The sequence below is a fragment of the Etheostoma cragini genome, chromosome 24, assembly GCF_013103735.1.
Source record: "Etheostoma cragini isolate CJK2018 chromosome 24, CSU_Ecrag_1.0, whole genome shotgun sequence".
Lineage (NCBI taxonomy): Eukaryota > Metazoa > Chordata > Actinopteri > Perciformes > Percidae > Etheostoma > Etheostoma cragini.
Genome location: NC_048430.1, coordinates 3,352,142 through 3,376,030, shown reverse-complemented (window position 1 = coordinate 3,376,030; position 23,889 = coordinate 3,352,142). Strand labels below are relative to the sequence as shown.

The 23,889-nt window shown below is 42.0% G+C and overlaps 2 protein-coding genes across 5 annotated transcripts in view; one reads left to right on the top strand and one right to left on the bottom strand.

Annotated features, from left to right (window-relative positions):
* Positions 1–1,871, top strand: part of LOC117939599 — a 4,629-nt gene extending 2,758 nt beyond the window's left edge. For both annotated transcript variants that reach the window (XM_034865050.1, XM_034865051.1), the window contains 4 exons: positions 7–347; positions 536–673; positions 1,241–1,352; positions 1,600–1,871. In XM_034865050.1, the coding sequence (XP_034720941.1) occupies positions 7–347; positions 536–673; positions 1,241–1,352; positions 1,600–1,673 (665 nt within the window). In that variant the 3' untranslated portion in view covers positions 1,674–1,871. The remainder of the gene's footprint in view (positions 1–6; positions 348–535; positions 674–1,240; positions 1,353–1,599) is intronic.
* Positions 1,872–3,770: 1,899 nt separating this feature from the next.
* The window catches only part of nbeal1 (neurobeachin-like 1), a 39,414-nt gene continuing 19,295 nt past the window's right edge, over positions 3,771–23,889 (bottom strand). For all 3 annotated transcript variants that reach the window (XM_034865042.1, XM_034865044.1, XM_034865043.1), the window contains 40 exons: positions 23,479–23,598; positions 22,930–23,239; positions 22,602–22,687; positions 22,264–22,353; positions 21,966–22,143; positions 21,725–21,858; positions 20,576–20,735; positions 19,831–19,933; positions 19,582–19,741; positions 18,152–18,310; positions 17,579–17,738; positions 16,836–16,924; positions 16,081–16,686; positions 15,323–15,498; positions 14,899–15,187; positions 14,467–14,772; positions 14,224–14,373; positions 13,967–14,124; positions 13,674–13,798; positions 12,921–13,047; positions 12,682–12,830; positions 12,464–12,597; positions 12,210–12,314; positions 11,893–11,988; positions 11,653–11,777; positions 11,403–11,543; positions 11,079–11,209; positions 10,877–10,986; positions 10,326–10,443; positions 9,812–9,909; positions 9,586–9,702; positions 9,399–9,488; positions 9,170–9,279; positions 8,821–8,993; positions 8,147–8,241; positions 7,600–7,716; positions 6,767–6,928; positions 5,964–6,112; positions 5,714–5,849; positions 3,771–4,440 (listed from right to left, as the gene is read on the bottom strand). In XM_034865042.1, coding sequence (XP_034720933.1) covers positions 4,336–4,440; positions 5,714–5,849; positions 5,964–6,112; positions 6,767–6,928; positions 7,600–7,716; positions 8,147–8,241; positions 8,821–8,993; positions 9,170–9,279; positions 9,399–9,488; positions 9,586–9,702; positions 9,812–9,909; positions 10,326–10,443; positions 10,877–10,986; positions 11,079–11,209; positions 11,403–11,543; positions 11,653–11,777; positions 11,893–11,988; positions 12,210–12,314; positions 12,464–12,597; positions 12,682–12,830; positions 12,921–13,047; positions 13,674–13,798; positions 13,967–14,124; positions 14,224–14,373; positions 14,467–14,772; positions 14,899–15,187; positions 15,323–15,498; positions 16,081–16,686; positions 16,836–16,924; positions 17,579–17,738; positions 18,152–18,310; positions 19,582–19,741; positions 19,831–19,933; positions 20,576–20,735; positions 21,725–21,858; positions 21,966–22,143; positions 22,264–22,353; positions 22,602–22,687; positions 22,930–23,239; positions 23,479–23,598 — 6,147 coding nt within the window. In that variant the 3' untranslated portion in view covers positions 3,771–4,335. The remainder of the gene's footprint in view (positions 4,441–5,713; positions 5,850–5,963; positions 6,113–6,766; positions 6,929–7,599; positions 7,717–8,146; positions 8,242–8,820; positions 8,994–9,169; positions 9,280–9,398; positions 9,489–9,585; positions 9,703–9,811; positions 9,910–10,325; positions 10,444–10,876; positions 10,987–11,078; positions 11,210–11,402; positions 11,544–11,652; positions 11,778–11,892; positions 11,989–12,209; positions 12,315–12,463; positions 12,598–12,681; positions 12,831–12,920; positions 13,048–13,673; positions 13,799–13,966; positions 14,125–14,223; positions 14,374–14,466; positions 14,773–14,898; positions 15,188–15,322; positions 15,499–16,080; positions 16,687–16,835; positions 16,925–17,578; positions 17,739–18,151; positions 18,311–19,581; positions 19,742–19,830; positions 19,934–20,575; positions 20,736–21,724; positions 21,859–21,965; positions 22,144–22,263; positions 22,354–22,601; positions 22,688–22,929; positions 23,240–23,478; positions 23,599–23,889) is intronic.

Sequence of the window (23,889 nt, the reverse complement as noted above, 5' to 3'; positions counted from 1 at the left end):
TCCCAGATGGTTTCAGACAGGGAACCGAACCCATGAGGTCTATCCCAGATGGTTTCAGACAGGGTACAGAACCCATGATGTCTATCCCAGATGGTTTCAGACAGGGAACCGAAACCATGATGTCTATCCCAGATGGTTTCAGACAGGGAACCGAACCCATGATGTCTATCCCATATGGTTTCAGACAGGGAACCAAACCCATTCTTACAATCCCAAAGCGTTTTAGACAGGGAACTGGACGCATTACCTCCAGGCTTCAAACAAAAAGAGTGGCTTGTAAGGGGGAGGTCATCGATGGAAACTGCTATGAGTTCAACCCAACGTTGCTGGCCTTTCAAGATGCACAGGTTTGACACACATCTCGCATTACAATTTTAGGCAGGGATGGTAATTCAGCCTAGTTAAACTTTCAGTGGTGAATCTATGTCACCAATAATGTTTTGTTTCAAAGACCTCCCCATAGTGACCAAAATCAGTTTGCACTTTGCAGTTCTACAAATTAAATCTCAGACTTTTCTGTGACCTCTGTCTCCAGGCTTTATGCAGAGCTCTCGCCCCAAATGCTGAGCTTGCATCTGTAACCACTGGCGATTTACATTCCCGCCTGGTCTCCCTGGCAACCAAGGATGGCGAGAGCAACCCTGTGTTGACCTGGCTGGGAGGCATTGTCAAGGCAAGTTCCTCTTGTCAACAATCAACTACCTGCATTTTGAATAATGTTTTTAAAAACCCTCTCATATCACTATTTTTTAATAATTTGCTTACTGGCTGTGACGCCACTAGTCTGGCCCTGTACTGGGGCATGTAATGGAGGCCAAGGAGAGTGTCATCAGATATGTTATCAACAGGACAGATAGTGTTTTTCTTACCTTGGTAAAGCATTGACCCTTGAACTTTTTTGTGTGTAAATGCTCCATCTGTTTCTGTGCTGTCACTAAACAAGCCCAGAAAGCCAAGAAAGAAAGAAGAACGTTACATCATGCTTATGCATTGATGCAACAGTATTTACAATCTAATAGTAAATTATATAACTAATGAGGCATTTTTCTATTTACTTTAGAAACTTTAAGCCTATTTTTTATAATCTTGTGTTACCCTTGCTACTTTTACTTTAGTAAAAGATCTGAATACTTCCTCCAACACTGATGTGCTGTCAGTTTCAATAAGAATGGTTTAACCAAACTTGTACGTGTGAAATATTTTGAATATACTGTATGTGTGTTGGTGTGGTAAACCTCAGAACCAGCAGGCATCATGGGTTGACGGGTCAGAGTGGAGTTACAGCGACTGGATGCCAGGTCACCCCAACATTCACACTGATAAACCTGTCTGTGTGGAGATGTTTAAGATAGGTAAGAACACACCACAAACAAAACAACAGACTAAGATTGAATCATGTATTAAATCAACATTTCCGGATAGACTTCTGTATCAGGCAGGCAGGCCATTAAAGTTTGGCAATGTATCTTTTGGTAAATCCCACCTTCAACTGCATAATACATGTAAGGTTTACAGATCAAATAGGCCAACTGTATAGCTATGCTATGCTAAGAAATACCAAACATATCTTTTACAATTCTGTCCCTACCCTTTTTGCAGACGAGAGCTGGTGGACGGCATCCGACTGTGAACTGAAGAGAGCGTCCATCTGCTCATACCAGATCACTGCATAAAAACCACAAAGAAACAGCTTAAGTGGATGGGTTTCTGGAATCGTTCTCTTATGAATAACGTTAACAATTTTAAAGACAATATTGTTCATTTCACAACATCAGTTTGGACTACCATCTGTCTCTATTTCCTTAAATAAAACTTGGAATTTTACATCTATGCGTTTCTATTTTGAAATATGTGACCAAAATTGACATGAGAAAAAAATAAGACATTTGACCCTTAAACATGGCAGTTACTCTTCATTCTTCTTTAAAGCGTTTACAGTTAAGACCTCAGACAGATAACAAAATTCACATAACCCATTTAAATTTAGACAAGACTTTAATGATCATTTTCCATTTGTGTATACAAAGCAGTTTATACAGATTTGGGAGCCAAGTTAGAACAATTTGTCACAATTCAGTACCTTGAAAGTGCAAAAGTACATTTCAAATACGTTGAAATAAAAATCATGCTGTACATTATATACTGTATTCATAAATAATCACAGATATTCACACATCCATTTGGTGACAGTCACAGAAAATGTTGCTAAGACAAAATAGTACTTTTTGATTTTGCTTTGAAGTCTTATATTCTTGGTTCCCATTGAAGTGGAGGTTTAACATCTGGAATGCTGCTTTCATTTGATTTACGGTCAGGTTGGGGATGATAAGCTACGGTAATGAGAAAAACCTGTGTCAACACCACACTGGGATAAAGGCACTCCGTTTGTTGCAGTCAGGGATCTGCTCAAACAGTGGTCTTTTGTCTGAATGACAAATGTGGATAATCGGGAAAAAAACATTTTATGCACCTTTAAAAAAAAAAAAAAAAAAAACTTTAAAAAGGACACAGATTGGTCTTTGCACTCCATCTTGTTGTGACATTTAAATAAAATCTAAATACAAAATTACTTTGAACAACAAAAAAGTACAGATAACCCCAAGAGCAATCCTCTGTCCAATGCCAAATGCCAATTAGCCAAAATAATCAAGGGCTGCCATGGTTCACAGAATCAGAGACACCATATCAACAGAATTTGGCTATTAAAAAAACAAACATGCATCATTGGCATGTCGTCTCACACACACACATACGCACGCACGCACACACATGGTGAAAAATATAAATCCCACACAGGAGCGTCATACTGTGGTTTTTGATTCTGATTAAGTAAAGAAATCCCAGTCACACATTAAACAACACATCTTCCACACAACCACAACAAGGCGTGCAAACCTTCTCAATGCCCCATAAAATAAAAACTCCTCTGAAAAAGGTCAATTCACAATGAGCAGGAAGGGCAATGAGATTTGAAAATATTAAAGTTTGAGGATATGATGAGAGCTAAAGCAAAGGGAGGGAGTTAGGGTAGATTTACTGTCCCAGTTAAGCTATAGGAAGACTGGAGATAGAGGACTGGAAGAGCAACCAAGACAAGGACAGAAAACAGGAAGAAAGCATCGACAGCTACCAGACGAAGGAGGTGTATTGCTGTTAACACTGACATCTCATAAAGCCCTTGAGGATTTCTTCTTTCTCCTTCTTTTGCAGGTGTATGAACAGTCAAAACAGTTTAAAATAGGCCATACAGATGTCTGTAGTCGAGATACGATTTTAAAAACTGCTACTTTTACTTATAAATAAACATGATTTCAAGTAACTTAAAAACATTCAATGAAGTGTGATGTGACTTTAACATAGTGTCTTCTGTACTGATAAATCCTCACATGGAAGCCGCTTTTGTTTGAGAATGTAGTGTTTTGCCTGTAGATAATATTTCCTTTTACAAAACTATTTCTTAAATGATATGCCAAAATTAAAAGACAAACGCTACAAATGTTTCTAGAACAAAACAAGTCAGCAATATCCAAACGTAAATAATCATGACTTCTTCATCATTGTGTCTGCTGCTTGACCTCAAAATGGACCAAAAAAGCCATGCACACGAACAGATGCCAAGTTGCTGGGAACATGCCTAAATCTGTACAAAAAAACAATTCCCAAAGAAATCAACAATTATAAAAAAACAAAAAAACAAACAAAAACAAATCACACACACACATATATATATATATATATATATATATATATATATATATATATATATATATATATATATATATATATAACGAATAGGAAAGACAGAAGGTTTGGTATTGTAAGTGATGGAGCCTTCTTACTGCATAAGGCTGCTGCGTGGCAGCTTTGAGGCAATCATGAAAAGTCTCGGCCTACAGATCAAAGGCCCGCCTGTCCGCATCAAAGGCAAACTAAGGGAGGGGAAAAAGGACACTTGAAACCATATTTTAACATAGAGCATGGCAATATGCTGCATGCACACACATACACACGTGTGAGGGATTAAGAGCCATGGTGTTTGGGTTGGTGGTGGTGCCGAGGATGACACTACTTCTGGACTTGAACCACAGCGCCAGCGCCATATGCTCAATCCAAAGCAGAAATATTGACACAGACAAACATAACAGACAAATGCTGATGCGCAATGCTCTAGCAACCCAGAATACTACCTATTAAACTGTGAAAAGGTACTGGAGGACCTGAAGGGAGTTCCTCAGACAAAATGAAGCAAACTGTTTGGTGAACAAAAGGTATGGGTGACAGGAATGTTGGATGTGCATGGAGGGGAGGGTTCAGGGTTCGGGGACTGGGAGGGGTTCAGTTGTTGTTGTGCTGGGTGTTGTACACAGTCTCCCCCGAGGAGATCTGGGTCAGTCTCTTGCTGGAGCCCCACAGCTTCCTTGTGATCTGGCCCGAACGCATCTGAGAAAAATGGAGGAAGAGGAGGAAGTGGGATGAAGGAGAGTGGGGAAAGAAAAGCGTGAAGTCAAAGGAAACGGGGAAAAAGGAGGAGGGATATGATTCATGAGTGACTGATTAGTTAATTGGAACTTGATTGACTTGTGAAGCATCAAAGAAAAAAAATCAAAGCCTGATTCACTTTGGTGAGAAAAGATGAAAAGCAGAAAAGTGTGATAATCAAACTCTTAAGAGAGGGACTAACTGTATCAACCTCCGACATCTACACTATCATACTATTTACATGATCAAAACAGTAAAGTCTATCTTGGCGCAAGAGTATTGTATTGCATTATTAAATTGCAGCTACACTATTAATATGGCTTGAGTTTGAATAAGCATTACTTTGTCTAAAGTTTGTTTCACAGCATAATTGTTATAGTTGTAGACTCCACTCAAACACGTAACATAATGACACTTCAGGTAAACAGCAGGGTTTGGAGCTGATCCCAGGGCAATGGCCAAATCAAGTCAAACATTGCACGGATGCCAAATATTCTGAAAAAACAGAATGAGGTAAGCACAAAAAGTTGTTTTCATAGCACAGTTGTGATTCTAGTGGCCACTGTGTCTGCTCAGCTGTGTGCTGAAAGGAATGTGTTAAATCTGTATGGCTCAGATGTAAATGGTGACTCGGGGCAACAACCATCCCTGAGAAGGAGAGGTGACTCTGGATTTTTTTTTTTTTTTTATTGTCTTTGAGGACATTGAGGCCAAGCATTGCAACACAATGTGATATGTGCAGCAGGCTTATCTGCATGTTTGTGTGTATGTGTGTGCGTGTGATTGTGTGTGCGTGTGTGTGTGTGTGTGTGTGTGTGTGTGAGATGGGAGTAAGGTCTGGCTACAACTCCTATCTATTCTAGGATAGGGAAATAATGCTCTCTATTGTTTGTATTTCTTTAAACTGATTAAAACCGCCCTGGGTGAAACTAAGTCCTGATAGTGGAGATAGAGACGGGAGGAGGACAGTCTACACGTAAGAGACATGCCGGATGTGAAGCTTTATCCCAGCCATGTATATCTGTTGAGCCAAACTAGACATACAGCAATGTGGGGAGGGAGACTAGCGCCGCTGGGCTTTATGGGAGCTGGAAGCGGGGCTGAACACCAGCTGGTCGCGCTGGTGTAGCAAGTGGTTTGGAGAGCGAGCTCGAAGTGGGGCCAGCAGGGGGGAGGCCATGAGCGGCGATCCCTCCAGACTCTGAGCGATGTAGTTCCTCAGCGAGTTCTTTACCTCCGCCGGCTTGCCCACGCCCACGATGATCAGCTTGCCATCCTGCAGGCCCACCAGGACGTGGCTCTGCTCCTTAGTGACCGAGACGCAACGCACAGGCACCCTCATGGCCATGGGCTCCGTACACAGAGACAGACTGCACAGGAAAAAACTATTATTTCAAAAATGTCCACGTGCTCAGTCGGCGTTTAAAAAAAAAAAGGCAGTTTCTCAATCTGATAAATTGTAGGTCGATGTACAACAAGTTTACCTGTAGAGGTCACGGATGGACAGGTATCCCTGCTCGCTGCCGATGACTACATACTCCCCTGAAACACACATATCAGTCACCTGCTCCTTCAAAGGCTCGCTGCCGAGGTGCTTTCCATTTACAGAGTAAAGGTGGAGGGCATTTTTATCCTGGGTAGAAAAAAATAAAACAGCTATTGTAGTGGCGAATTGTCTTCAGATTGAACAAAACAAACTAAAAACTCAATGTTCAACAGCCACAGAGGCACCGAAAGAGTGACTCTTACGCAGAGATTAAAACTTTCATTGTCCAGGCAGAGATGACATTCTGTGAGGTTTATTAATCCAATTTCTCGGCATACAAACCTTTCACAAGGAGGATCAATGACGTCTCTAGGCTGTGTAACTCTGTAACTTTGGTAAAAAAAAACATCAGCCCCACCTGGTGTCTACGTCCCACAAAATATTAATGATAAACAACTTTATGTTGCTGTATAATTCAAGCAAAACTGAAATTAAATAACTAAAATAATTAACTATTATATATAAGAGAATAATGAATAGCTCGATGAATAACGATTTTCAAATTAATCTATACAATCCATGTTTGTAAAGCTGTAGCTCTAGTCTAGCCGGCATTTACAAATATTTGGGCTGGATACTTTCAATAAAACTCTGCAATAGCACACTAAACAAATGTTTGTCATGCTTTTCACACAACCGTGACCCAGTTATTTCCACATACAGTGCAAAAAAGTGAGATCCGTTTTCTTAGATTGGCCCTTTTTCTAGCAGTGTTTGTGTGTGACAAAACTGTGCATGCACCTTTAGTGTTGCTTTGCCCTCGATGCAGGTGTGGACCAGAAGGTGACCCTCCCAGGACACGGCCAGGTGGAGAATAGAGAGTGGCAGGGAGCTGTCGCACGGCGGGCGCAAGCAACGCATGTACTGACCCCGGCGCACCGTGTGGATGATCACTGTCCCATCCTGGAAGCACAGTGTTTCATTCACATACATTTTCATATCATTAAATTAAACTAATACCTTAAAGTTATAACAAATAGTGAAATTTCCCTTGTGATAGCATTCCACTTATGTTCTTTAATTTTTCTATCGGGGAATTGTAAATTAACAAACAATATTAAATAAATAAATGTTAAATAAAAACTATTTAAACCCTGACCTTTTAATCAAACAATGGCAGACTTAAATGTAACGCATACTTTTTATGAAAAGAAGTTTCAGTCAGCTGTAACAGTTGGCGGAAAATTCTCAACAATTATTTAATTTTCAGGAAAACAAACAGCAATTGGTGTTGTATTGTTGGCCTTGCTTAGAATGAAAGTTGTCATTTCAAATTCAAAGTAATCAAAGCCACTGAACACCAAACCTCACAAATCTCTTAACTTTTAAAGACTCAGAATGATACATACAACAGACTTTCAATGTAAACCCCATTTTCCAGCTTATTAACTCAGCATGGGATTTAGTAGTTTTTGAAGAACACATTCCATCTCCAGCATGGCACCATCATTCTTTCGCTCTCATGTTATATTCTACAGACCAATTTAAATGAACTCCCAAGATGAGATGAAACACAGCAAAAGAAGCCAAAACTGGTGAACGCTCAAAAGAAGCAGCCCAGTGTGTGCTCTTACACGTGATCCAGACACAGCCATGTCCAGCTCTGTGCTGATACTAACACTGACCACCTCGTCCGTGTGTCCATACAACACCTGTACTGGTTTGGGATAAAGACCCACTGGAGCTCCACCCTGCACAACAAAGCAAACAAACAAAACCAACTGAGACAGAGAGAGAGAATGTAGCTGGTTGTCTGACATAAAGAGAGAAGGAAGTCACAGAAAAGTGTTCATCTAAATTTTCCATAAATTATAAAGCTGATCAATGAATTATGGATATCAAAAATATTCTTTAAGGATTAATCAACTTAACAACTTGAATAAAATGTACTAATAATAATTAGTAAATTAGTAATAATAATAATTTACCTGAAAGTAAAACCCAGAGATAAATACTGGCCCCTTTTACTTTAAGAACATTAACAAAGAAGAATGTCATTATTCAAAGCTCCCTAATTACTGAGAGATAAACAACATGTTTTGCGTCTGCATGTTATGAAGGTAAATCTATTTGCAGATCAGAATCTGTCATGGTGTATAAGTGAGGCCTGGCTCTCCTAACCTGCTGCAGAACCTGCCACACCATGCAGGTTTTGTCTCTGGAGCCAGAGATCAGGTGGATGCCACAGTGGTCTGTTGACAAGCAGGTCACAATGTCTGGAGGGAGAGTGAACAAAACCACAGATTACTGCAAGTGTGACGGCCCACGCCACTCCACTAGGTTTTTCTTGCAGGATCAGTGCCCCCAGGAAGACCGCATGGTCACATGTCTGCGCAGCCGTTCCACTACAAGTGGTAGCGTAGCGATCTACTGTACTGTAACAAGTCCTCCAAGCAGATTGTTTAAACAGACCTAGTATGCGCCTGTGTCGTCATTTAGTCGGACACTTGAAAACTGACACTAAGTGTGGTAAACATTAAGAGTATTTTGGGTCAGGAGGTACAACACTGGGTAAACATACTGACCAAAAACAGCTGACTAATGCAGTAAAAGATCTCACTGTTCCCAAGTTGCTTTCTTTGGCATATACTCCTGTTCATCCTGTTTTAATCTCCCTCTTTATGTGTTCTTAGGATCAAAGGTTGCTGAGGTGAGACTGGGTGACAGGTTGTAGTGGTCAGGTTGCTGTAATTTGCTATTCTATAATCATTGTACTTGGCCTTTTTGTTTTGGATGTAACGCAAGTCAAGAAGCAGACTTCTCTTCACAGAATTGTGTGTAAGGTGTGTGTATACCCATGTGTCGGATGTGCTGTCCCACAGTCTTGCCCTTAACAAGGGAGGTGACCCGGAGGCTGTTGTCCCAGTGGCCACCGCTGAAGAGCAACTTGCCATCGTGTGAGACCACAAACAGCCCTGCTGTTACCTCCATGCCAGGGGCGAAAGGTCCAGAGAGGAAACGCTGGGTTCTAGGGGAAGAGTGTGAGAGAAGACACACAGACAGACAATGCAGAGAGGAAGGAAGGAGGGTTGGAGGGATTAGAAAGATTTGTCAACATGGTGATAAAGACAGCATTGCATTGTGTCCACAGAGCTATGCTGCTGCAAATGTAATTCATTTGCATGAGTGTGTATGTATTCTCACTTGGCATTGGACACTGTGGGGTCCTTGATAAAAGTGAAGTAGTTGGAGATGTTCTTGTTGTAAGGCAGCCACCCATGGGTCCCAACCAGGCAGTTCTGACTAACTGTTACCTGGAGACAGTGCAAACACCCTTCATTAATTTCTTTTGTTTACAATTTAAAAAGGAATAGAAAACAACTGTTCCCCAGCAATTATTATAATGACTATTAGTATTAACGCCAAGTCTCACCATGGTATCAGGGCTCCCCTGAGTGATGAAGGAATGGGACTGATTCTTTGGGACCACGGCCTTAACCAGCGGCACATTGTCGCTGATGCCCTGTACCATGATGGGGATATTTCAATGAAAAGTGCATGGTAATAATTTAGGTTAACACATTCCTGACTAGTGTTCGGACACTGAGTAGAGATCACACCTCAACAAAGAAGGACTTGAGGTCGCTGAGGTGTTCGAACATGCTTAGAGGACATGAGTCTAGAAGAGCTTTCCTCTTTTCCACTTCCTCCTGAGACAGACGCACTGGATGGGGCTCCTATGCAGTCAGACACATACAAGAGTCTAAATCTGATTCATATACACAGATACAGAACTGCATTAGCTTCAGTCGTGGTAGGTTTAATGCATCTGGTGTGTGTCTGCACCTTGAGTAACTGACAGGGTGTCTGTCCAAAGTTGCTGATCATGCCTTCCAGAGCCTTACGCTCCTTTTCATCAGTGATGGCATCCAGGTCCACTGCCCCTGCAACCCCAAATTAATACATATAATACACAGGACATCATTGTTGCAAAATGCTTGAAATTAAATGTCTCCAAAATCAGTCTTTGTATCAGTAGGTAAACATAAAGCAAAAGTAAACATTTTGTCTAATTTTTTAGGTTTCCCTTTTAGGAAATAATTGTAACATCTAAGTAAATACGTTGTTTTTTTATACTGTTATTTAAATACCAAAAATTGTAATAAGTTTGCAATAGTTAGTGTGACCGAATGCTTGAAACAAAGTGTTTGTTGTTCTTAAATCTATATTTGCATCCCTTTGTAACCAAGCTGTTGCAAAAGCATTTTATACCCAGTAGTGCATGCAAGAACAACACTTTCAATTAAAGAGAAAAGAATAAAACCATAATCTGACATGATAGCTGTTCTGGATGCTTTACCTTCATATGTGCAGTAGTAGAAGACGTTGAGGGCCTCCACCGCTGCAGGACCCCTCTGCTTGTAACCAAAGATCAGATCGATCCACTCGTGAAGATGGGCTGATACGTACTCCGACTCCTGTCACAAACCACATATGAACTGTGGTCATAAACAATACAATACATGTAGCTACTACAACAAGCACAATATTACACCTGCATATGCACACAGACTAACATAAAAGTGCCTTAAATTCCACTTCAGGAATATTACACTCACATTTTTTTCATTTGGACGTTGCTCGGCTAAGTAAATAAGATAATGTAGACAGTGTAAACTCATGTATCTTCAGATATCTGACTTATCAAAAGGTAATATATCAGCTTTGGTGCCGGTCCCTCACAGTCAAAGACCAGATATTGGACCCTCTGCAGTAATGTTAAGCTAGGGTAAGGTTTTAATCATGGTTACCGTTAATTCAATATTCTACTTTTTTTTTTTCTTCTTGCACAAGAATGATCTCTAAGAAGCAAGGTCATAGGACAGCAGTAGAACTAAAACTGCATCTCACCAGAGCTTTGCGGTGCTTGTAGATGAAGTCCTCTGGGGACTTGGCCCATTTGGGCAGAACAACGTCATTTACCCTTTCCTTGGAGATCTGCAGGCGACCCAGATCAAAACCTGAATGACAGCAAAAAGATAAATATATAAATATTTTCTATATTCTTATATAATATTATATATATTCTTTTTTTATATGAAAAATTACTCACCATTTTGGTTCTCAAGGAATTCTGGGAAGTAGAAGAACTCTGGGATGAGCTCCTTGACATCATTGGGGTTGTCCATTAGGGTCTGCCATGTCGCAGGGATAGAGTGGAACTGGCGGTCGGCACAGTCAAACCTGAGCCAAGGCAGGAAGGTATAGATGAGAATCTACTGTATATTAAACACTAGAAACAGCAGCTGGCACGTACAGTACATGTTAAAAACTACCTCCAGGGGATGCTATAATTACAATTACTTTCATTGCTGAAGATACATGGAGGGAAAGCAGAGGAAGAGTAGTATGATGACTGGCTGACTAGTCTCTTTACCGTCCACTCTGTAGTTGGATGTGCAGGGAGGTGAAGGGCTCCACTCTTATCAAGTAGTGCATCACTCCGGCAGCATTTGAGTAATGGGTGCCATAATGGAATCTGTCGATGGTGCCTGTTGGGTCCTCGAAACTTTCATACCTGGTGGACACATAGAAAAAGATGGATTGTCAGCGATGTGCCTTCCTTTAGCTGCTTTAATGACTGTTTAATTATGAGAAAAATTGAGGTATAGAGGGATGAATCATACTTCTCTCTAACAGCCTTGGCATTACGTTCGTTAAGAACAGCCACTGGCTTTGACAGGTCCCTGAACACCCGAGGATCACACAGGTCCAGCTCCTCGGAGGTGTAGTCAGCTAGAATCCAGGGGAACTGGTAAACCAAACACAAACGCGCAAACACACACAATACACACACTAGTTAGCTCAAATATTAACATTCACCAGTCACCACACTTCGACAGTAATGTATTCAGAGAGAAACGTACCACTGGATACTGAGCCAAGTTGTTGTATGTTCTGCCTGCAATTGTGTTGAGTTGCATCAAGTAGTCAAAGTTGGAAATCTCCCGGTTCACCCATTTCTGTGCAAATGCGGTCTTTATTTTCATTTTCCTCCACACAAACATTGATCAACTGAACCAATGAAGAGATTAAGGCGGATGATTGACGAGAGTTAACTACCAGAGATCATTAAATAAATAAATTCCTACACAATTAAGCCATATAATTGAAAGTGTTTCAATATAAGTGAAACTGTTGGATATTTGTATCTGCTAATGAGCTTTGCATCATTGTTCCTGACCTGTGTTAGTCCAGAGGCTTTGAGGAGCTCCTGTGGTGAGCGGGTTCCATAAAGACTAAGGGATCGCAGCAGCAGCAGCATGCGACTATAGACCTTGTTCCTCACCTGTTGGTAAGAAAACTCAATCTTATTATAAAACTATTTAAAAGGCAAAAGGGGGGACCAAATATTCTTCTGTGATCATTGGAATTCAAACCTAAGTCAATAGGTGTTTAATATCTGGTCAATGCCTAGTTAAATTTGTGATTCATCACCTCCTTCTTGAAGTTGAGGAAGTAATTGGTCTGGTCAATGAGGAAGATCTCCAGGGCTGAGCGACGTAAGTTATAACGCCGCAGGTGGACCTCTCGGATCTGAGACAGGGGCCATTTGAAGTCGTGGCCCACTCCTTCAGGAAAAAAGTCATTTTTGTAAGTAAAAGTTTAGTGGGTTTACCGTATGTTTTCATCCTCCTTCATTGCTATCTCCTCACCTTCCTCTTTCTCTTGGCTACTGTCGTAAAAGTAGATATGTTGGGTGGTGAGTTCCAAGCGGCCGGGCACCACGTCCACCACCGTCACTAGCTCGCAGTCCTCCCACAGCACCAGCTTCTCCTTCTGGCCTGCCTCCTCGGCTTCAACTCTGCAGGACAATGAATGGGAGGTTGTGATACTTCTTAGTATGTATTACGTGAACACAGTCGTTCTGTGGTTGTTGTGTTGGGTGACTGACTGGCTGTTAGCAGCAGCAGGGTCGTCCTCTGGCAGCTCCAGGATGTCGTCTTCCAAGTCGCTGACTTTGACCTGCTTCACAGCCTCCAGCAGCAGAGACTCTGGGTTTACACGCTGCTGATGGACACCTGAGAAAAGCAAAAGAGACAGGAGATGATTAAACACAGAGGAGGCATTCAGAGATGTTGCAGTGGTTAATATCATTTGGCAGTGCAGGAAATGTCTTAGCTTGTCAAGGTCTGCCAAACTACAAAAACTTACCTGACACATTTTTCTTTCATCTCCATTCCACAAACATACGATTTGCAGTTTTAATCTTGCTCACAAAATAAAAAAATAAAATAAAAAGCCTGCTCCTGAAGTCCTGAATCTGCAAAATGTTCACCCTTACACCAAGTATAGTGGATCCTCCTCCTCATAAAGTACTTAGATGAAAGGGTAGGAAAAATATTCAGCTTAAAGAAGATTTTGAAGGTCTGTCCTTTTTAATCTGTTTATCAAGGGTAGGCTGGATAGATGTGCTCAACATACTGTGCACACACTTATCCCTGATCATCACATCCACTTACTTAATCCGTCTACTGGAGCAGGTACTTTTTGCTGCCAAATAGAGCCACCAATGTCCAAAATATCCAAATGCAGCTATATTTAATCCAAATATTTAAGCATACATTTAAGAGACATTACAGAACTGTACCAGGCTGTTGGTCTAAAGACACACTAAAAAGCCCACAGAGAGGCAGTATTGTCTTACCCAGGTTGTCTCTCAGAGCGCTGGCCTCTCGGTGTGGGTTAAAGTTGTAATTACGGACCAGCTTCAGCCTCATGCGGGAAAAGTTCTCAGCACTAGAAACCCTCCAGTGCATCTCATCCTGGTGCCTGTTAGAAATGTGTTACAAAATACACTTGTAATCTCCCAAAGGCAGTCATTATCCGCAAATAATATATTTATCCCCTTGTTTTCTATCTCATCTTTGTACAACAATAAGCCTGCATGTTGATTTGCTACAGTAGAAAGTATAAAGTGGGGAAAGGTGATGTCAGCACCTGTCAGCCCAGGGCCCTCTCTCGCACACCAGACCCCGGCGTGCTGCCTTCCACTGCCTGAGGGTGGCACTGTTCTGGCTGTGCTGCTGCTTCAACATGCTGTTGTAGCGTAAGTTCTCCTGGCGGCCTCGGCGTGAAAAAGGCTCCAGAAATTGCTCCTGAAGGGAGTAAAGAAGAAACGTGTTTTGGATGAGGCTTTGTACCAATAAAGGAAAAGAGGCTTTAGTTATTATTAATTTATTACTGAGCCAACTAACCTGGAAGCGGATCTTACTTTCACCTCTTTCCCTCTCTCTCTTATGGAGGCTGACCATGAAAGCCTCGTAGCACTCCTTCCAGTAGAGAGCCATGGTCTCATGGCCCTGGCTGAATGTTTCAATTTCATACTGCTTCATGTACGGAATAATCTGAATAAAATGGAGAAACCATACCATTACATTTGACAATAAATTTCTTTCTAATATAATCTAAAAACAACAAGGAACCTTTAAATCTCATACATATTTGTCAAGGTAGACACGCCACTCAGGTGAGTTGCAGTACAGCTGGAAGTCCTCAAAGAAGGACGGACTGCCATTGTTGTCGGGGAGCTGGGGGAGGTGCAGCTCCATGTAGAGGAGGCGGTGGACTTTGGAGAGCAGCGTTCGCAGCAGAGGAACAAGGAAGGAGTACGTCTCCGTTTGCTCCTGGATGGATCGACGCAGAATGCCCTCCACCTTACCTAGCAGGTAGCAGGCCTCGTCCTGGCTTGACACCTCTTTGGTCTGCAGGATGCCATTGAGCTTGGCAGTGGCCATGGCACACACCTGTGACAGAGGCAATTTATTATTGGACATGTATGGGCTGGCTTTCTACAAAAAGTCAGAAGAAATACCAAAAATGGAAAACTACAAACAAGCCATAAAGGAAAGACGAAAGGTAAAATAGCTCACTTTAGGGTCCTCCTGAGCCATGAAGCCCAGCAGCAGTCTAAGTCCAACTTGGGAGAGCTGGAACCACTGGGTGCCAGCAGAGTACCACACCATGAGGCTGTCCATCAGCGTCACCGTCTCCTCCAGCACCTTCTCCGTCCACAGTGCTGGATTGACCAGGCCCTCCGCCTGAAGGAAGTCTTGTACCATGTGAAGCAACCGCACTGCGTTCTCCGTGTGCTGTGGCAATGTGGCGACTGATGCCTGGCGGTTATCACTCACCGCCCACTCTAACATACGTTCCATAAGACTTTAAGGAGAAAGAGAGAGCACAGAGGAAGGAGGAGAACACCATTATATACGGTTAGCAAATCTGTCTCTGAAAGCAACATGTTTTCAGCTCACATTTTGTCCAGTGTTGCCGGCAGTTAAATACAGGGCTGACCTGAGTTTGATTTGGTCGACAGGAAGCAGCAGCTCGTTCGCAGTTGCCAGTTTGGTGAGAGCTGAGAAGACCTGTCCGCGCTCCAGCCATGCTGAATCATCTGAACCTTCTACCCCACGCCACATCACACACAGCACAATCTCTAGCAGCGTGGTACACAGCTCTTCCTCCGCCCGCTAGGGGGCAACATCACATAGGGTTATCATTAGAATAGATAAGATTAAATCCCTCTGGTGTATCACTGCAGCAGTAGGTAACAGGATACAGCAAAGGGAAAAAGGTCATTAATAACGTTGATTCCAGTGTTCCTTATATTAGTACTTATAAATAATAATAAAAATTCCTCTCAAATCCTTTGACAGCACAAGTTTTAGTATGATCCCCCTCGCGTCTCTGATATAAACTGCTCTGTCTAGAATGTAGACGATACTACTTTTGTCCTATTGGCTAACTTTGTTCCCCCAGGAAGATCTGACACTTTGTCACATTCCCCAACCAGAAGTTTTTTTTAAATGACACATTTCATTATATAACTGAGAGCCTCCTGCTATGGGAGGAGACATGTTGTCTCTCTTCCATTTCTGCTCCCCAGTGACACACTCACTGGATGACAGTCGCATTTCACCAACTAAGTAAGAAGCTCTTGCAGGGTAGTAGCATTAAGGCAACCTCAGAATACAGACTACTTTATGAAATAAAGATGCCAGGGGTTTCTTATCACAGCAAGAATAAAATTATCACAAAAACAGCCATCTCACCTCAGCATTGTTGAAGGACTCTCCCAGTGAGATGTTGTCGCTGAAGAGAAAGCTGTCTTCAGTCAGGGAGGAAGTTGCATCTTGATCCCCGATGCTCCCTGGGAAAGGCTTGGAGGTCTCCAGTGGAGAAGGTGTGCTAGGCATGCTACCAGGTGTTTGGCTGCCGCTCTCCCCGCCTTCATAGGCCTGCAGGTGGGACAGATCCAGCATCAAGCCTCCTGACTTTCCCACCACCCAGGGCTTGACGTGTAGTTGCGGCTCGGTGGAGGCAGAGGAAGATGGCGTGTCCAGCAGCGAGATGACGTCGCCGTTCTCCAGGCTGTCCACGGAGCGAGTGTCACCTACGCTGAGCCGGTCATCCTCTAACCGGTCCAGGCGGCCAGCACTGCCTGCCCGCGCCCTCCTCTCCAGTGGCAGCTCAAGGCGGTTGGTGCTGCTGCCACTGGGCCGGCTCAGGTCCAGGCTGCAGGCGCTTATGGTGTCAGTGGCCCGAAATGGCAGGGACCCATCTCCCCGCAGGTAAAGTCGCATGAGAGTGTCCTGCCAACACTGCTGCTTTGAGATCTGAACGGCAACATCTGTTTGGGATAGTAGCAGCTGGTGAATCTAAAGACAGAGAGGAAAAAAAAATTTGGTTAATGATACCTGCAGGAAAACTAAGTTTTATACATGTTGTATCAAGAGGTAAATGGTGAAACAAAACATGTTCCATGGGTTGTGGATGTCAGCAGGTTTAAGTGCAGGTGCTTCCTCACCCTCTTGCAGACAAGGAGGCGTACACTGGGTCCAGCCCGGTGAGTGAGCTGGGCCAGTGCCATCAGGTCCTTGTAGTTCACCACATTATCTGTAGATTTTGGACACAATCACAATTTTACATTTGTATATTTAGTATTGATTTGTGCTACCATGTGCTAACATTATGTATGTGTTTTTCTTTACCAATGACCGACAGGGGAGCAATTCTGTCTACTGCCTCCGTCCTGAGCTCCATTAATAGGTAAATAGTATTGGTTTGAGGTTTTTTTCCGCCTCTCTACAAAGCCGTTCAGCTTTCAACTCCTGTGCTGGGGTAATGTGAATATGACCAGATTTCAATTAGGAAGGTTAAGCCAAACTGCTCCTCTGTTTAAAGAAAACCAATAACGAGTACTGGCCTCTCACTCCGTGAGGACTCATGAAATTGATTCCATTAATGGGCAGCAGAGAAAGAACTGGTAGGGAAAAAAAAGCATCCCTGCTCACTGACCAATTGATTAATACCTTCAACCTAGGCTGAACACATTTAATTCAGAGGGAGATTTATAGTAGCAGGAGAGTTGCTGCTGCAACTCCAGACTGATTAGTGATACTGTACTTAATGACAGCAGCTACTGCAGTGGGTTTACATAGACACACAGCCTTTCATATGTACAAAATAAGGTTGCAGTAACACTAGTTGGAGAGAAAAGCAGAACAGTGTAAAACACACTTTAGTAATAAAAACAAAAGAAGAGCTGACCTGTGTGGAGGACCTGGTTAAGGAGACAGCGGATCAGTGTCGGAGTGATGTGAAGTTCGGAGAAGAGCAGTGACAGGCCAGCATAACCTGCTTCCCTCAGCCGCAAACGCTGCTTATTCTTTTCATAGACGCGGTCACAGCGCAACATGCGCTCAAACAACTGTACGCAAGAAAAATCAAAACATTATTTTTGTATGACTAATAGTGCTATAGTTCATTGCAGTATCTTCCTGTTGAGTAGGATTGTTGACAAGTGTCTGTAGTTGGATGTTCTGTGTAGTTCTGAGTAAGCTGGTGTGTGGTTTAAAGTCCATTTCACATTTAGGTAAAGGAAATAGATTAGCCCTGAATGACTCCATACTGCAAGGTTGTTAAGTAAAACATTTTTAAAATTGCATGATTGTTGATACTGATGAATACCAATACTGGTTTTATTTAAAATTGCCTGACATGAAAAACATTAACTTTTCTGCATCTCTTAAAGTGACTAAACTAATCGTGACCTTTTACAGCGGTTTACTTAGTCAAAGCAAGTAAGCCAGTTTGTCCCAAGTGTAGTTGGCTGTAACCCACCTTGAACACAAGCTCTCGGAGTCGATCTGAGTGCTTGTTGTTGAGAATTAGAGCGTAACAGGAATCGGCCGCTCCGGGCTCAAAGAGGAGAAGGAAGAGCTGGTCCCTGGCCAGACTGGTCTGAAGAAGGCTGAGTAACAACTCCAGCAGCCCACACAACTAAAACACACACAGCCACGACTTTAGCTTCTTCTTTCATAGTTTTGATAGACTTCTACATTGTTTTGAGAAGGCAATCATAGCACTAAAAGACCGTTAAACAGCTTATCATGCATGTCAAATCACTCTGAAATTAACAAGCACAGAGTGGCATCTTTAACCAAATTTGGCTAAAACAGAAATGGGAGCATGGAGGTGGGCAACGATATAAAATCTATCGTTCACAATGTAAATTAGTGCTTGTATTGCACCATTTAAATGTGGACAATGTATGTAATGTTTAACCAAAGATTATGTTTGATAAAGTAGATTTTTCATAGTCTAAACATAATGAATTAAGTGTGTCATTTAAAGATTCAGTCTGGCTTGAATGGATAAATAGTATCAGAAAGATGGAAGACGCCCAGCAGTGGAGTAGGAGTATGCAATTGACCATATCTTCATTGAGGGTGATGTAAGCTTTCACATATAGAACTGCAGTGTAAGAGGAGATGCAAAGTGACAGACAAAATGAAAAACAAGATGGAAGTTAAAAAAAGTCAGCAAGGTGGGGTGGACGTGTGACAAAAGGAGGAATTGGTTTTCACAAAATAGGTGACAGATACCAAGTTGTGTGAAAACTTCATCTAGTGCATTACAGTCAGAGAGGAAAGCAGTCAAGAAATAAAGTGGTTTGTTACAGCCAACAGCCACCGATTAAAACATAATGCAGAGAGAGAGAGAGAGAAGCAGGCAAAAACAGCTGTCATGCAGGAAATGAGCTGACAGCTTCCTGCTCAGGCATCACTGCAGTAAGACCATAGGGAAACAGAAAACCCTGTAGTGAAAGGTCATCTTATTTCACAATGAATTCTTAAATGGCAAGCACGGTTGGCATTAACCAGTTTCACAACATATGGGTCATCTGGCAAGCAAACACCAATAATAACTTGACCTTCTTCAAATTTCAAGATGTTGACCTGACACACCTCAAAGTATCATTCTCGGGCTGCAAGGCTGAAAATGAATTAACCTTTTGTTCACAGTGAATAATGTAATCCCTTGATACGATGTTAGTAGTATTATGGTCCTCGCTGGGGACAATCTCATAAGGCTACTGTATGATTTATGCAGGCATAGAATAAGGAGGATATAATGTTATTCTAACATATGATAATCATGATTATACCTTGAAGATTTATTTTAAACACATTTCCACTAACAAAATTCATAAAAGGTTTATCTTAACAATTGTTAAGTGCATTATATAACATTTGACCCAACCCCCTCACCTGTTCCTCGTCTCCAATGGCAGCCATGTATCCCAGAACGCTGTGAATCTCCTCCTGTGACATGCCCTTGCTGATGTAGTACTTGATGAGGCCACAGAGAGATGCCCGGATGGTACGAACGTCATCCTCACTCAAGTCACTGTCTTTATGACTGTTCTTCCTGAAGTACAGAGCATTTTTCAATGATGTTTTGTTAAAAAGAGACTAAAAGTATTGGACAGGTATGAACTTTGGGAAATGGAATCTCACCCGTAATAAAGGCGTATGGTGTCCAAAAGGAACTGAACCCCATATTTTTTTCTGAACTGCTTCCTGTTATCTTTGATGACAGTGGACATGTACTGGATATGACCTTAATGAGAGGAAAACAAATTTAGAACTGGTAACAGTGTCAGTCAGGGCCACAAATTCTTTGTTTTACACACAAAATTCAGCAGCATCACTTCAAACAGTCATGAAGAAAAATAGACTAAGATATATGGAGAATGCAAGAAAAATGTAAAGGAAAATAGAAACATGTCATGATCCTTGGATATTATATTTTCTTCCGTTTTCTTTCACGGGAGTTGCTGGTATATCGCTGCCTCGATCAGGTTAGTTTATTTTTTTTATTGTGTGAGTTTTGTAAATCCAAAATAACCCTTTAAAAAACACCAACATCACACAATAACACAAACACACCAATCGGGGCAACAGTTGAACTCTACAAAGTAAAATGACTGTTTTTGTCAAAAGAGTGTGTCTTTGAAACAAGCATACATGGATATAACAACTTCAGTTGACAGCGACTGTCTGACAGTGATGTAAGGCAGTAAAAATATTATAAATATGGTGTACACTTAAACTGATACAGATTTGTTTAGGTGGGCCTGTAAATATGTTTTGCTGCCGCTCCAGTCCACAGCAGTACATTGCCTAGCTTCTGTGACGGTAAGGCTGGGTGCTTCTTGAAATTGAGGGTGTGCCGAGCCCCATCTAATACACACACACAAACCTATGCGTAGTGGGAAGTCTCCTTTGTTCCAGATGTTGAAGTTGAACAGTAGATGTGTGTGAAGCTGCTGCAGCAGAGCCTGGTTCTTCTCATATGTCACCTGCTCTATCAGCAGCTGCATAGCAACCAGCACGCTGACATCCACATGACCTGCTGGCAGCTAAACACATCAATTACAGTACAAATCAGTTGCATTTTCCTGGCATGCATGCAAAATGATAAAACACAGAAAGGGGGGGCCGGGTGCTCTGATAATGGGCCTTCTAAGAAACAGGTACGTAATTTGTATAGCGCCATAAATCATGATTAAAAAATATACATGTTAAACCAGTATAAAGCTATACCTGACACCCAAAACCCGCCTCCACTAAACAGATAAGGAACATGTTGGAATGGGGAGATCAACATTAGTGGTTTATTTGTACTTTTACCATTTACAGGGTGTGGTTACCTTGCTGGGAGCAACTATTACCACAACCAAGACATTTTCTTTTATCAGAGTCTCTGTGGAGTCTTGTTTTCCCATGGTGTAAATGCTGATTCAGAGATATCCCCCCGCCCCCAGGCAATAAACAAATAAATAATGAAGCAAATGCACCAGACAAAAGATAGAGGAGAAAGGGGGGAAGAAAGAGAGCATTCAAGAGAGACAGACAGACAGACAGACATAAAGAAAAGGACAAACACAGACACACAGAAGAAACAAACAGGGACAAAGGCTATCTAAGGTGAATTCATTTCACTGGAGGATGTCGAGGAATATTCATAATTCTTACACCATGCGAGTCTCGTATATTATAAACAATGTAATACAAGCTATAATACACGTGAACAAAGTTAGCAGAGGTTCTTAATTTGTCACTCACAACCAAACTAATCCATTTTGAATGGTAGAAAAACAAAAGAGGCCTTTTTGCATGTGGAGAATTTATGCTGCAATTACTGCATGAGGGGACCTGTCTTCAACTCAAGTCAGGGAACTTGCATGGTTTTATGGTCACACGCATCCATTGAGTGCCAGGAAAGACCCTGGACACAACATTGACAACTTCTTGAGGTATTGTTTGTGTTTGTATCTGTTGTAGCGTCTAAATATATATATATAAATCACACAAAAAAAAGTGTGTGCAAAATAAGGATTAAACAGACCTTCTGCAGCAGGGCTCCCAGCGTACTGACACAATACGAGTGGAGCAGATTCTCCTGGTTGATTGGATGTCTCTGCAAGAAATGCTTCAGCACCAACAGGAAGGTGGCCACCAGATTCTTCTCCAGGCGTGCCTCTGTAACAGAAATAAGAAAACATTTGTTTCCACATGTAGCCTCATTTCACAGTTATTGAGAGTAAAGAGAAATGAGAGGTGGAAACAATATATTTGCTGGAGCAGACCTGAAGCCCTGTTGGATGGGAGAATGACCCAATCTCCATCCGCTGGCGTGGTCACATCGGGAGTGATTAAATCTGACCCAGCCGCAGGATCACTGGCCTGTTGATCAGGAGTAATCGGGGCCAACTGCTCCAGTATAGGGAAGAGCACCGATAGGCCGCCCACACAGTTGATCATATCCTGCCACAGATACAACAGTAACACATATTCAAATAGAATATAATCTTTGCAATTCAAGTTGTAATATTCCTCTGAGCACACCAAAAATACATGACAGCATGAGCTGCATGTTCCTCCCACCTTAATATCCCAGTTGACGACTTTATTCCCAGTCAGGCGTCCATGCAGCATGTTTGGGGACAGATCTAGACAGATGGGGTTCCTACAAGCCTGTTGATAAAAAGGACCATGTTAAGTTAACAGTTAGCAGATTTTCTTCAAATAAATTAAATTACTACTGTAGTAAAAATGTAATTTTATCTTGGAATGGAAATATTACCCTATTTGAGAAAATTTTGCAGAGCAAATTTCAATAATCCTACTGAAGAAATACCGTGTCTTAAACAAAGTGTTACAACTGTACTGTATGTGGCTGATGTTAAAGCTTTAAGACGGGATGACCACAGTGGTCCAATTACCTTGGGCGAGTAATGCAACAGCAATTTGGTCGAAAGGTCGCCAAATTCTGATTCCTGGGCTTTGAATTGAGAGATACAGTTTGGACCTGCGTAGAAGACAGATTCAAAAACATTTGTAGGTTTACTTTTATATATGATCTGTAATGTTTTAATATTTTGGTGTGAATTTAACTTTTTTTATTAATCTTTACTGCTGGTGTCATTTTCATTCATTCACTATTGCTGCTTCATTGTTCTAACAAACAATATGCCACCCTTTATCCCACAGTCTTTTTTTTTATTATTTCTCTTTCCTCCTCTTCCTCTCACTCCATTTCTCCCTACTTACCAGCAATGCAGATGGCTTTAATGTGGTTGGGCTGCAGAGGTTCATGGAAGACCATAACACATCCCAGCTGGCCCTGCAAGGAGGTAGGACTTCCCCACTCACTGTCCTGGGTCCCTGCAGAGATGAGCTTAGTCACAGACTCAGGCTTTCCACCCAGCAATCCCCCCCAGGTCTGCGGCGACAGGATGGCGCCCAGCGAGGAGCGAGTGCTGGGTGTGATTGGGGAGGAGAAGGGAGGGTCTGGGATCTGGGAGGGCGGGGGAGTGGTGGTCCGTTGGCCTGCTGAACCGATGCAACAGGAGATGAACGGCTGTGGGTGGACGACAACAGAAGGAGATAGGAGAGTGAACAAACAAAAACATGCATGATGTGCATATAAGCCACATTTTTCTCTCCTTACAAACAGACAAAAACATTACAAACCACAACGTGCAGGGTACTTCAAGGTAACCTCTTACAACATTTCTGTCTGTAACATTTACACATAATCGGGTTGGTTGACCAAGTTGCAGAGAAGAAGAATTTTTAACCAAGTGACTGAGGTCTCACCTCCGTCATGGTAGGATACTTGAGGGGGGCAGACAGTTTCTGCTGTCCATCCACATAAATGTACACAAGACTCTGTCCAAAAGGCCTCTTTCCTGGTACGTGCACCACACCGATGCTATGCTGTAAACAGAAAATCTGAATTTAGTCTCTTTAATCCTTAGTGTTGCTATCTTTAATCAGTCTACCAAGGTATGACCTTCTAAATATAGGGTGGCAACTGTGTTGCCAGACTTTAGGATAATTAGAATTTTTAGCCTAAATGTCCCATAGGAAGTTGAGGGATGTTCAAAAATCATTCCTCTTCTGCAATACTGATTGCAAATGTTAGTGCTGTGTTAAAGGGGTTGAATTTTTTATTCTATCTACATATTTCAGTGGCACTACACCTTTGTCAACAACTGATATCATGAA